The 14,044-nt window shown below is 40.9% G+C and overlaps 1 protein-coding gene and 1 long non-coding RNA gene across 3 annotated transcripts in view; one reads left to right on the forward strand and one right to left on the reverse strand.

Moving 5' to 3' along the window:
- Positions 1-3,867, reverse strand: part of SNAPC1 (small nuclear RNA activating complex polypeptide 1) — a 30,886-nt gene extending 27,019 nt beyond the window's left edge. The window contains exons 1-3 of one of the 2 annotated variants that reach the window (XM_081830421.1): positions 3,654-3,867; positions 433-592; positions 138-278 (exon numbers count right to left, since the gene is read on the reverse strand). In XM_081830421.1, coding sequence (XP_081686547.1) covers positions 138-278; positions 433-592; positions 3,654-3,781 — 429 coding nt within the window. In that variant the 5' untranslated portion in view covers positions 3,782-3,867. The remainder of the gene's footprint in view (positions 1-137; positions 279-432; positions 593-3,653) is intronic. The other variant, XM_006738542.3, reaches the window with a different exon arrangement.
- A 5,673-nt stretch (positions 3,868-9,540) lies between these two features.
- The window catches only part of LOC115942736 (uncharacterized), a 31,143-nt gene continuing 26,639 nt past the window's right edge, over positions 9,541-14,044 (forward strand). The window contains exon 1 of the long non-coding RNA XR_014148436.1: positions 9,541-11,818. This is a non-coding gene — a long non-coding RNA (uncharacterized LOC115942736). The remainder of the gene's footprint in view (positions 11,819-14,044) is intronic.

A 14,044-nucleotide genomic window follows, 5' to 3' on the forward strand; every position in this document is an offset into this window, starting at 1 on the left:
GTAATCAGAAAGCATTTTCTCCTATTTTAAGAGACCTTTCTACAAGTATTAGAAATTACATATGGAGACTGAGGTACTTTATAAACAATGAAGCATAAATTCTCATTTTGAAAAACGATCTATTTTAGACAACATACCAATTTGGGCATTGCTGTAAAGTGAAATGCTTTGTCTAGTCGTAGTTTCCTAAAAATATATGCTGCATCAAAATGTTGCGCATTTATCAAATCTTGCTGAAATTTTAAAACTTCATCCCAATCCTTCAGGGCAACTCTAATCTACAAACAAGAAGAGTAAAAAAAAAATTACTAAAGGTAAATCTTTTTTCACAAATGTATTATAATTTTGAAACACTGGCATTCCTCTTAAAATCAGTTGGTTGTAAAAATATTGTACCTATTTCCTATTTTGCTAAGGGAAAACAAGTATTACCTTTTGTTTTGGCTGACACAGTTGGGTGTTATATAATCCATACAGCAGATACAAAGCACCAACTCTGATCTGGAAGGTGTATGGAGGTAAAAAATATTGCCAAGCCAAAGTCAGTGCTTCTTTTGTAAACATGTTCTTTTCTAAATTTCTCATTCTACCACTAGAAAACAAAGAGAAAATATATTATGACTCTAAGTAAATAAGTAATGAACAAAAATTAGAAGAGGTATATCCTAGAAGCTGCTAGAAACTGAAGGGGCATTCCACATCTGATCCTTTCGTGATCAAGCATGACCTAATTTTCTGCTGTGCTTCTCACCCTGAGGCACAGACATACACTAGGTAAACATAATGCTCTTTGTAAAGCATCAACTTTACTTGCTGAATTGGGGAGCAAAAAGGGAGGGGTTACAAATTATTCCCGGGTAAGAATTTTAAACATTTAACATATTAACAGATTAACAAAATAATTTAAACAATTAACATATTAAAATAATCATGGTTATATTACAGAATAAAATAAAAAAATTACATGCATTTTAATATATAATGGAGATTTTCCCCAATACTCTCAGGGATTCATCCTACACCTCATTTGTCTTTGAGACACCTAGATGAAAAAGTTAGAGAACCACAATACAACCTAACCCTTGCCCTCCTCCCAATTCTGCAGGGTAAAGCTCACCAAAGTAAAGAAGGAGCAGAGTAGAAAAGCAGATCGCCCTATACTCCCAAAGCCTGGGCTCTTCAAATTAATAAATATACTAAAAGAATGCAAAATACCTACTGTGGTATTAGTAACCAAAGCAATTTCTAAAGAAATAACATCACTACTCAAGTAGTCCCTACTTTCTCATTTTAGTTTTTCCTCATTAGCTAAATATTGAAGTAACCCCAGCAAAATTTTCCTTAACTGCCACTTTTCAGGGGAAATGCACTGAAAGACCATGGGTTTTGGATACAGGCAGACATATAGGTTTCAATATCTGCTCTACCACCTACTAGCTGTGTGATCATGAAGATTACTTAACCTCCTTAAGCCTCAATTTCCCCTTTTATAAAACAAGGGTAATTATATACCTGCTTTTCAGAGTTGTTCTATGGATTAAATACATTAAGCTATAATCACATCACATTTAGTAGCCATTAAAAAATTAGTTCCTGGGGCGCCTGGGTGGCTCAGTTGGTTAAGCTACTGCCTTTGGCTCAGGTCATGATAGCAGGGTCTTGGGATCGAGCCCCACATCGGGCTCCCTGCTCTGTGGGGGAGCCTGCTTCTCCCTCTCCCTGCCGCACTCCTGCTGTGCTCTCTCTCTCTGTCAAATAAATAAAATCTTAAAAAAAAAAAATTAGTTCCTTTCCAGGGTGCCTGGGTGGCTCAGTGGGTTAAGTGTCTGCCTTTGGCTCAGATCATGATTCTGGGATCCTAGGATAGAGCCCCGAGGGGAGCCTGATTCTCCCTCTCCCCTCGTGCTCTCTCTCTAATAAATAAAGTCTTTTTAAAAAATTAGTTCCTTTCTTTTCATTAACTGTACAACAAATAGCTCTCTATCCTCAAACCATGCAATGTACAAACTACATAAGTAATTATTATATTAAGACAAAAAAGAGAACTTTTATTTTTTCTTCAGGAAAACATAGAGTTTTAATCACAAAAACTCATTCAGCCAATTATTTAGTTTTTGCAATATTATATATGTTATGCTAATGGATACCAAATTCATACAGTCACTGTCCTCAGAGCTCTATGGAGTGGAGGGAAAATTTTAAAGCAATAATAGTAATGAATACTTATGGAGTACTTAGAGTGCACTTAACATCTATTAGCTCATTTAACTCTGAGACCTACAATATGATGTATTATCACTGTCTCCATTCTACAGATATGGAAGTTCAGGCAAGTGAGTTCCCCAAAGTTAAGTTACTCTGTGGACTCTGATTCAAAATCAGGCAGTGGGACTCAGTAATCTGCTCTTAACTACTATACTATACTTTACAATAACCTGTGGTAGTAAGTCCACAGATAAAATAAGCAGAGTGCTCTCGGAAAAACGGAGTATGAACGCCTTGCTTAACTCTAGAGGAACGCCTTACTTAACTCTAGAAGGGGAAAGGAAGGCTTTCCTAAAGAACTGTCATCTGAGGGCGCCTGGGTGGCTCAGTTGGTTAAGCGACTGCCTTCGGCTCAGGTCATGATCCTGGAGTCCCGGGATCGAGTCCCGCATCGGGCTCCCTGCTCGGCAGGGAGCCTGCTTCTCCCTCTGACCCTCCCCCCTCTCATGTGCTCTCTGTCTCTCCCATTCTCTCTGTCTCAAATAAATAAATAAAATCTTAAAAAAAAAAAAAAGAAAAGAAAAGAAAAAGAACTGTCATCTGAGGTTAAAACTGAGTGAAGAAAAAGGTGGCCTGGCAGAAAGAGCTGGGGGGAAGCTCCAGGCTTTGGAAACGCCTGAAGAGGGCCATAGGCAGAATGGAGCAATTGCGTGCATGGAGGATGGAACGGCAGATAAAGCTGCTGAGATGGGCTGAGGCCAGTCAGAGAGCGTCTTGCCGTGCATATTAGGGAATTTGAGCTTTATCCTAAGGGCACCGGAAACCACTGGAGTGGTAAGCAGGGGAGTGACAGGATCAAATCTGCACTTCTGAAAGACAACTTTGGGGCGCCTGGGTGGCTCAGTTGGTTAAGCGACTGCCTTCGGCTCAGGTCATGATCCTGGAGTCCCGGGATCGAGTCCCACATCGGGCTCCCTGCTCAGCAGGGAGTCTGCTTCTCCCTCTGCCCTCTTCCCTCTCGTGCTCTCTCTCTCTCTCTCTCATTCTCTCTCTCAAATAAATAAATAAAATCTTAAAAAAAAAAAAAAGACAACTTTGGTTGTTGTATGAAAAATGAATTCGGTTGTGCAGGGGTTTGTCCTTGCTTAGGTGTTTGTTTTGTTTTTAAACATGGAGGATAAAGCATGGAGGAAGGCAAATGATGGGGGATGGGCAGGATGAGGCAGAGGAGGTGGGAGAGGAGGGTTTAGAACGACGGCCAGGCAGGAATAACATTCGCCTGGAGGCTGCAGAAGGATGCAGCCGAAACCAATGAAAGTGCCCAGGAAGAAGGCCCAGGAGAGCTGGGGGCAGCGTTCTGAGACTGCCGCCTTTCTCAGCCTTTCCCAGGGGCTGCGATGCCTCCCCCGACCAGGGAGAGGGGAGGGCAGCGGAGTAGAAACACCCACCAGAAGATGGTCCCGAACTTCATACTCCTCCAGAGCTCCGTGAAATCCTCGAAACGCACACTATCCGTCTCCTGGAAGCGGCTGAGCAGCGCCTCGCAGTCAGTCTGCAGGCCTGGAGGAGTCCCCATGCTTGCAAAGCCCACACAAAACGCGCCAACCAGCCCGCCGCGGTCGCCGAGGAAACCAGGGCCCGACCTTCCACCCCCTACACGCGACGCACTTGCGCTCCGTGACGTATTATCCGGCCCCGTTAGCTCCGCCTCCAGCCGGACTCGCGCGAGCCGAGGTTTTCTTACTGCGCATGCGTGGATGCCTGTCGCTTTTACCTGCTCAGCTCTCCTTAGCAGGGAGCTAAGGTCAGTCCTTTAAATTTCATTGAAGAGGTTTATGTCTCAAGTGTCCTGTGAGCCCAAGAAGGATTTTAGGACTGCATTAGGCTAGCTTGTGTTAATTGGCTTTACCCTTACTATCACTTTCCTTTAAAGTCACCCTAGTGTGACTAGGCAAGAACAGTTCCCCGTCTTCAACCTACCTCCTGGTGGAAACAGGATCTAAAGACGGTTTACTAGGAGGAATGGACTGGACTCATTCTGTCAGAGTCCACAGCCACATAATATAGTGCTTAATGTGTCTCTCGTTGTAACCGTAGCAGTCTTTTGCAACCACAAGTTGAGAAACTTGTGAACATCTCCCCGCCACCACCCACCCCCTATGCTCATAATAATCTAGCACAGTACTTAGCCGAAAGTATTTATTTATATTTATTGATTATTTGGCTTAATTGGCTCTCTGTGCACTCCACCTCTGAGCTTCTCCCTGGAGCTAGATACGGAGCTGTATTTTGTACTTTTCACCATTTTCAGATTGCAGGGCGTGCTATATTTATTCTTTAGGAGTCGTATCCCAATATAATAGCATTAGATGATCTGTCCGTAGATCTGTTCAACTCACGTAACGTTCCTGATTGTCGATCTATTTTTTAAATTTTATGTAATATTTTATGTATACACAAAACCTTATGTAAAAGCTTATGTAACATATCTGAGATAAGAAGCATAGCGATGAAACGAATACACGTGTACCTTCTACCTGTGCAGAACAGGAACACTACCAACTCTGTCACATTAATCTGTGAACTCCTCCTCTAACCTATTCTGCCTCTACCACTACCTTAGTTAACAACTACGTTGTTTTGCTTCTCTTTCTCTTGTATATACTTTATGACATGTGTATGGACACTATATTGTTTAGTTGTGGTTGGTTTTGAGTCTTATGAAAATGGTATTTGCAATTTTTTTTTTTTTAAGTCCCAACTTGGGACTTGAACTCATGGCCTAGAGATCAAGAGTAGCATGCTTTACCAACTGAGCCAGCCAGGCACCACTCCCCTTTCTTTTATTTTTTTACTTTACTTTTTTTTTTTTTTTTGCAATTTCTAATACATGGTCTTTGAATTATTTTTTAATTTTTTTAAAGATTTATTTATTTATTTATTTACTTATTTCACAGAGAGAGACACAGCGAGAGAGAGAACACAAGCAGGGGAAGTGGGAGAGGGAGAAGCAGGCTTCCCGCGGAGCAGGGAGCCTGATGCGGGCTGATCCCAGGACTCTGGGATTATGACCTGAGCTGAAGGCAGACACTTAACCACTCAGCCACCCAGGCGCCCCTGAATTATTTTTTACATTAAATAATGTTTCTAAGATTTATTCATAGCTGTAGTTCATTTTCACTGCTGTCTAATGTTCTGTTGTGTGAATACATAGTTTATCCATTATTTCCTCTCTGCAAATTTAGGTGGGTTCTAGATTTTACTATTATAAACAATGCTACTATGAACACTTTTGTACATGGCTCCTCTTATCTGTAGGATTGCCAGATAAAGTAGATGAGGCCAAATTAAATTTGAATTGCAGATAAAATTTTAAAAATTACTTATTGTTTATCTTAAGCACAGTTTAACTGTATTTTAAAGGAGGTCCTTTATTTTTGTTTGCCAAAGTTGGCAATTCTGCTTACATCTTACAGCAGTATATACAACGTACAGTAGAATTGTTGGATGATAATGGGTGCAAGTGTAAAACTTTAAAAGATAATGTTAAATTGTTCTAGCATGGTTGAACTGATTTTCACTTCACTATCAGTGTATGGCAGTTCCAAATTCAGCCATATCATCTCAAAAACTTGGTATCTAATTGTGGTCTTAATATGCATTTTTCTGATTATCAACGTGGTTGTGCATCTTCTTAAATTCTAATTTTTTTCCTATTCCCTCTACTATGAAATGCCTGTTCATATATTTTGTCCATGTTTCAATTGGGTTGTTCACCTTTTTCAGTTGATTGGTAGGATCACCTTATATATTCTGAATACTAAACTGGTGTATGTTGTATGTATTATAAATATCTTTCCCCAGTCTGATTTGTTTTTGTTTACTATCTTTATGGTGATTTTTGATGTACAGAGATTCTTATTTTTAGTGTAGTCAATTTTTAAATCTTTTCCAATAAGGACTTTTGTCTATAAATATGTTCCCTATATTTCATTATTAGCTGAGCTAATGCCAGTAGTGTGACTTAATAAACTTAAATGCTCAGTAGCTTAACACAAAAGAAAAAATTTTTTTTCACATTAATGGGAAGCTGGGGCAGGAAGGGTTCTACTCCGAGAAGTCATCCAGGGACCCAGACTGATGAAGTCTCTGCCATCTTCAGCCATTGTTTTTTAAAGTCACCCTGAGCATCAACATCTAGTCTGTAGACAGAGGGAGAAAGAATGTGAAAGATTGCCTGAGAGATTTTTATGAGCCATGCTTAGGAGTGGTGTATACTCAACGGGTGGTCTGCTAACCTCTGCTGGTTCACAAACTATTTATACCTCTCCATCACTTAGTAGTACAGAAATTAAGAATAAGTATTTGTAAACTTTTAATAGCAATCTGGCAAAGTAATTTTATGTCTGTTAATTCTAAATAAAAAACAGGCTTGCATTTGGTCTGACTTTTTAAATATCAATTTTCTGGTAATTTATTTCTGTTTTCATTTACAAAAGTATTGATCCATAATAAATTGGAGACAAATTGTCCATTACCACAGACAGTTTAAGAAGCACTGGTGTACATTATTTCAGTCCACATCCTGTTATCTAAAAGTCACTCACATCGTCCTACCCCAAGGCAAAGAAACCTGGGAAACGTTGTCCCTAACTGGGCAACCTCTTCCTCACAAAAACTCTATGGAAGAGTAAATATTTACTGTTAGTATATATAACTTATTGTAGCAATTCTCAATATTGATTGCTCCCTCTTTCCCATGGGGCTTATTGTTTTTGTTTTTTGGTTTTTTGTCCTTGTTTATTTGTTTAGTGACCTGGCTGGACTATTTTAGTGAAGTCCATTTCCCCCAGGTGAAGCCTCTTAAGTAGCTACTCAGAGGGTACAGCCCTGGCTTTGCACACAGTTACCTGGGATGACAGTGGTTTTAGCAAGGCTTTCTTTGGCTGTCTCTTCCAGATCTCTCTGTTAAAGGGCCTCTGTTGTTATCACACCCAACCATTAAGCTCCAGTAATTGCCTATTGATTGCTCCATTGCTTTTGACAGTGTCCTAGGGGCATGAATTGCTCCACAGTCTAATCCAATTACATTTAGGCTCCTTTGCAGAGGTAGTCTTTGAGGCCTGTTCCGATCCCAAGAGGACTTCTCTTAGTTGTCTCTTTCCTTGGCTTTCTCTGGTAAACTCCTTGGTCTGCAGTTTAACTTGTTGCTTCCATGGAGCTACCAGCCTCTTCTTAATTACCACCAAAACATACACTGTTTTTAACAGCACCTTTGGATTTGAATCTTCTCACACTCTTTTTTTTTTTTTTAAAGATTTATTTATTCATTTGGGAGAGCGAGAATGAGAGAGAGTACATGAGAGGGGGGAGGGTCAGAGGGAGAAGCAGGCTCCTCACTGAGCAGGGAGCCCGATGCGGGACTCGATCCCGGGACTCCAGGATCATGACCTGAGCCGAAGGCAGTTGCTTAACCAACTGAGCCACCCAGGCGCCCCTCTTCTCACACTCTTCCAAATAGAGTCCATTCCTGTGGGGAGAGCTTCTGAGTTTCTGTTCTAATGAACTTTCTTTCCCCCTGGGCAAAATCTCTGAGCCACTGCTATGGAGCTGGGGATGGGGATAGAGACCCACTTCTCTCAGAATGAGAGCAGGGTTGTAGGAGGGGGCAGTAATTCTTCTCAGGCTGCCTCTGCTGGCATGGAACTCCCAGCTTACAAATGTGAGCTGGGGTGAAAGCAGTTGGGGTCCTACCACTCTTGGCCTGCTGCACATGGGATAGAGCCTGTCCTATGAATAGTGTCTGAAAGGAAGAAAGGAGTTCCCGATCTCTCCAATCTCTTACCTTTGCAACATGAAGTTAAAGAGGATGAGAAGTGCTGGCTGCCTGGTCCTCCCAGAAAGATACCATAGCCCTTTGGGATGTAGGGGAAGAGGGAGCCCTTTCTTGGCCACACCCACCTGGAGTTGAGCTTTTGTCATACTGAGCAGAGTGGGGGAGGCAGCAGGTCATGGCTCAAGTGTCAATAACTCTTGATGTTCTTACCAAGATTTAGTATATTTTCTTAAATAAAATTTTCTTCATCTGCTGTATCCTCTTCAGACAATTTCAAGAAACTTTAAATGGTATTTTTTAAAAATTCTTGCCAGTTGTAGTTGTTTCACTGGGGAACAAGTCCATGGAGCTCCTCATACTGCCATTTTCCTGGAGATGCATTTAAAGGCATAACTCCCCCATCCAATGACTGATCAGTGTAGGGGTGTAAAGGCTCCAGCCCTCTCTGTAACTTGGGACAACTCTCAAGGACTATTCCAGGTCTAGAGCTCCACATATGGCTGCTGAAAATCTTTGTTGGGACTGCATCTCAGCTTGGTTTCTCCCTCTGCCCACTTCCGCTTTTTTGCTTTCTCATGTTGTCCCTTAAAGCACTAATACATGACCTGCAGTCTCCATCTCGGAGTCTACTTCCTAGGGAACCCAATAGCAGAGACTTGGGCATCATTATACTATTCTCTTTACATACTCAAAATTTCCACAGTGAAAATTTAAGGAAAAAGAAGAACTGAGTCAGACTGGATGTGGTGGATAAGGTCGTAAGTGACAAGTGACCTCTAGGGATTGGTTTGGGACACGGAGCAGGGAATGTAGGAGGAGGAGGCATTTGGAGAACATATGCTGAATCATTTGGAGCACAGTTAGTTTTTCAGAAGCCAAATTTGAGGTTCCTGTGGGGAGCACTGTAGTCTGGATACAGATTATCAAGCTAGAAACAATTCATTAAAAGAAAAGGTAATGGTGACTCAGAACATCTTAAATGGCCAATAAACATTCTATTTAGTTTTCAATCATGTTTTGCCCATTAACAGTTGAATGTGTGAGTAGCTCATAGAATGGGCTGTTGATGGTAGGCACCACATTCTGGAATATTTGTATCATCCACAGGTCTTAGAATAACATTGTCCTAGTCTGTTCAAGCTGCTTTAAGAAAAATACCATAAATTCGGGAGCTTATAAATAACAAACACTGATTCCTGGAGTTCTGGAGGCCGGTGAGAACCCTGTTACACTTGCAGATGGCTGACTTCTCATTGAATCCTCACACAGCCAAAGGAAGCAATGGAGCTCTCAAGGAGAGGCTATCAACATTCATATCTTGAAACCTAAACTCCAAGATGATAGTTTTAGGAAGTGGGGCCTTTGGGCAGTGATTAGGTCATGAGGGTGGAGGCTCATAAAAAAGGTCTCTATTATAAGGGCAGGAATCCCTTTCATGAGGCTCCACCCTCATGACCTAATCACTGCCCAAAGGCCCCACTTCCTACTAGTATCATCTTGGAGGTTAGGTTTCAACATATGAATGTTGAGAGGAAACAAACATTCTGAACATAGCAAACACCTTGGACTCACTCCACCCTCAGTAATTGTTCACTGAATGAATGGATTTCACTGGAAGACTGGAAGATAGTCCTGTTTTCCCCATTCTCTTTCTCTGATCATAATTCTTCTCTGTTCCCCTTGTCACATGAGATCCTCTCCCACCTTTAATCATGTGTGAATTGTCCTTGTGCAAGCAGAGTGGAAGGTTTTAAGGAGCAATCAAAGATGAATCGTATGGAATCATGCTGGAAGGAGCTAAGAACTTTACTGGGGGAGATAAGACATGCATAAATGACCAAGGAAGCTAAAAAAAAAAAAAAAGAAGAAGAAGAAAGCTAAAGGTGTAGTGACATGGAAGTTCACAGGCGTGGCAGATGTTTGCAGTTGAATTTGCCTGGGAGGAGGCATAGCACCTACCCAGGCTGTGCTGGCTCCTCTCTAATTTGTAGTGTTAATACCTCACTTCTGTTTATGCTTTTGTTTTTGCTTTCAATATTCTACCAGCAGACTGGGAAACCAGGAAACAGTTTATGATGGTTTACCCCACAGCTGTTCAGAGCTCCTATGTTTGTCATAGCAGGTATGTGTAGAACCATTAAAAAAAAAAAAATCTGTTTCAAAGAGCAAATATTATCCAGAAATATTTGGAAAGGATCTCTATATAGTGTTTCTTAATGTTTTAATGTTTCAAAGATCTCTAAAAGATAGCATTGACTTAACAGAGTTCTAGTCTGCTTGTGAGGCTATATATATATATGTATGATGTTTCTCAACTTTTTAAAATACATTGCCCTTGGTGATAAACATTACAGCCACCCACCCCACCCCCCAGCCTGCTCTGCTCTGCTCTGTGGAGAATCACCAGTTTATGATTATTAAGCATCCATAAGACCAAAAGAGTTGTAGCACTCTCTTTAAGTGGCACCCCTCTAAATCAATAAATACAAACACACAAGATGATTGAGGCTACAGATCAGTTTTTATTAGTAAACATATTTAAAACACCTCGATCACTTTTTAAAAATGCGACTCTTACTTTCTTGGATATTCTGTTTGAAAAACCATGAACATTGAATTTTCCTGAAGGAAGCAATTCAAAATAAAATGTAAAATGTTGACAACTGTGGATATGCACATATGAGGTTATTAATTTAAACAATACCTTTCTTTGTACTTTTACTACACACTGCACAATCTTAACATACTAATTACAGGAGATTAAATTTAATGCCCCAGGCTTCTCCATATTCCATAAACTCACCTCCCTTCTGTCCAACAAGATTATCTTCTCCCAAAGGATTCTCAATAGCTGGCCTCAATAGGGTGCTGGCACACAATATTCAAAAAACACGACAAACAAAAAGCAAAACCAAACAAAACACCTGGGGCAGCTAAAGTTCCAATTTACTTAATCAGGGATATCTCAAAGTGCTTTATTTAAAATAAACTACATCTTTGAGTGCCTCATGGGAAATTTATTTAAATAACCAAAAGAGTCCTCTGTTTTTGACCAGATTAGTAGATGACTAATTTTTAAAACCTGTTATATAGTTAAACAAGGTCCAATCTGTTAGGACACCTCAGATACTTTTCTATTCCATAAAGCACAGCTTCACACCCCAAAGTATTTGGGAGTTCCGCCGACAGCTCCACAGCAACACATCGGGTCTCTATTCCCTGAATCTCCCAACCATCTCATGCCAAGAGATGTTGGGACAAAGGCCAGACATCAGAATTGGACAAATCAGCGAAGACAAAGGGCGCTGCTGACCACCAGCGCACCCGGCCCGCCCGGGCAGAGGCAGCAGGGGCCGCGCCGCTCACATGAGCTTTCACACGTAGGCGGGCGCCGGGAGCAGCAGCCCCACGGGCCGAATCCGGCCTCGGAGCCGGGGGCGGGGGCTGGGGCTGGGGCTGCGGTGCTGCGCCCGAGCACGTACCGGGGCGGGGCCTGCAGCGCGGCGGGCGGGGCTTGGGCAAGTTTTTCCCAGCGGCTTGTGTTTCGCATCCTTATCATGTAGTACCGGCGGCACCAGGCTTGGAAGGGGTGACCGGTCCCTTCCGCATCCTTGTTATTTCCCCGCTGAGGGGTCTGTCTGATCAGTGCTGCTCTCAGGCACCTGTCTTTTCTCTCCGTCCCGGATCATGGAGCCGAGACAAGGGAATAAAAGAAATTAAATAGTACAAGGAGATCGGGTGTCTGGGCAGCGTCTTGGATAAAACCGTCCACTACAGGTAAGAAAATTATGTCCAAACCTCTGAAAAGTGTGACCACAATAAAGCTCCAGAAGGCGTTTTATAGGCGTTTTAAAAGGTATAGCTTTTATAGTACAAGGAGACTATTAGTATCAAATTCTACAGATCGAACAACGATCTGTAAAACGATCTGGGACAACAGGTTCAGCGCTATTTTAAGGGATGAAATACGAGTAGAGTGGTTAGTGGCGGACCTAAAAAAAAAAAACCAAACACCTGAGTAAAAGATTTTTTTCTTTACACTTTTGTTGGTTACAGTTGGCAACATGCTGGCAAAGGTTTTATTTAACCAAAACCCTATTGTTAGAAAAAAGATTCCATATTCTTTGCAACTTGTTTCTGATGTTGCTACATTAGAAATCGGAACTTTTAGAATCTCAGTGTTTAAGTTTATGCAAAGCCAGTAACTTTAAGCTCATCTTTTCTGTATTTTAGAGGTTTTAGGGGGAAAGAGCTATTTGGAGTGATAGTTGCAAAGTTATACAGACTTAAACATGTCTGTTATGCCATTAAGTCAAACAGCTATGGGAGAACCGTATCATACATTGGTATAACCTTTTATAGTTCATTAGCGGGCTTTCCATAAATCACCTCTTTCACTTGTGAGTTAATGTCTCCGTCACCAGACACCTGAATCTCTAGTTCAAACTCAAAATTCGGTAGCACTGTAGAACACCATTTTTACTCATTTCCATTTATGTCTTGCCATTTCTCCCTTAGGACATCCCCTCAATGTGCTCTGGTATCATTACCTTCACCCCACTGTTTTCTCTTGTTTGCTATTTAAACAGTTACCAGGGAAAAGGATATGTTCTACTGAACTGGCTGGCACCCTGCGGTGTTCAGCACCATGGGCTATGGAGTCACTGATGGCCAGCTCAAATGCTTTGAACCTTGAGCTACCTCTCCAAGACTGTTTCCTCATCTATAAAATGAGATAAAAATATTAATTCATAGGTGTTTTTTGAAGATTGTAAGATAACATGCAAAATGCTTAGCACAAAGTCTAACATATACCTAATAGATGTCAGATTCATTTTAAACTCCTAATCTAAAAGCCATTGTATTTAGCTGTGGTAAGCTCTCTGTGGAACTCTTTTTAGTTCCAAAGTTAAAGATAAGGCTTAGAACAAAACAAAACACACTAAATTCCTTTGCCATACTTTCTTCAGGTGTGAAAATAATACTGTGATCATTCACTCACAGTGGCACCAAAAAAGTGGGGAAGTGATAGGCATGCATAAGGAGAGAAAAGCTATTACAGAATTCTAGTTGTTAGAGTAGGATTATACTTCAGAGAAAGGCATTATAAAGAAGTAAATGAGTCTCAAAGAGAGGGCACAATGCTGGGAAGGAAGAGCTGGTTCCGCTATTTGCAACAGCTTCAAGCACTCCGGGGTGTGTGTGTGGGGGGGGGAATTTCTGAATGACCAAGAGGTGGGTACTTATTTTCTTCCAGTTCTACTGTCCTTTAAAGTGACTTTCTCTTCTAAATCATTGCTCTTACAAGTCATTTTCTGACTCCCGGTCATTACATATAATCTGACCACTTACTAATATTTGAAAACTATACATCCACTTCTAGTTTTTAACTAGAGCTAATTTGCTACCAAAATAAGCAGGATTTTTGGTATTTTGACCTGAAAATATGAAGCAACTATTTTATTCTAAAATACCATCTCTGTACTATCTGTAATGAAATGCAGATGCACTTCATATTGTAGTATTTACAGTGAAATATACATGTGCTCCCCAAATCTTGGAGTAAGTCTTCATATTATAAATTTTTGTGCCCAAATTTTCATGTAATTGTAATAACATTTTTTCAGTCTGAGAGAAAAACAGCCACCTAAGATCTGGGGCTTAGTTCATTTTGTTCAGGATATTTTGTTCTCATAACATCAGGTTACAGGACCTAAGGCTCTGGCACTGCCTCTGTAATTTGTCCATAAAAATCATTTGCTGTTACTTCTGGGTGCAGAGGTTCACAGTGATTTTTCATCTTTTTGTACTAAATTTTTTAAAGTGAGAATGTATTACTTTTATAATCAGAAAAGAAATATAGTGAAATAAGTCAATCAGAGAAAGACATGTATCATATAACCTCACTGATATGAGGAATTCTTAATCTCAGGAAACAAACTCAGGGTTGCTGGAGTGGGGGGGGTGGGAGGGATGGGGTGGCTGGGTGATAGACATTGGGGA

This window comes from Leptonychotes weddellii, chromosome 9 (genome assembly GCF_054177405.1).
Source record: "Leptonychotes weddellii isolate Sample4059 chromosome 9, ASM5417740v2, whole genome shotgun sequence".
Taxonomy (NCBI): domain Eukaryota; kingdom Metazoa; phylum Chordata; class Mammalia; order Carnivora; family Phocidae; genus Leptonychotes; species Leptonychotes weddellii.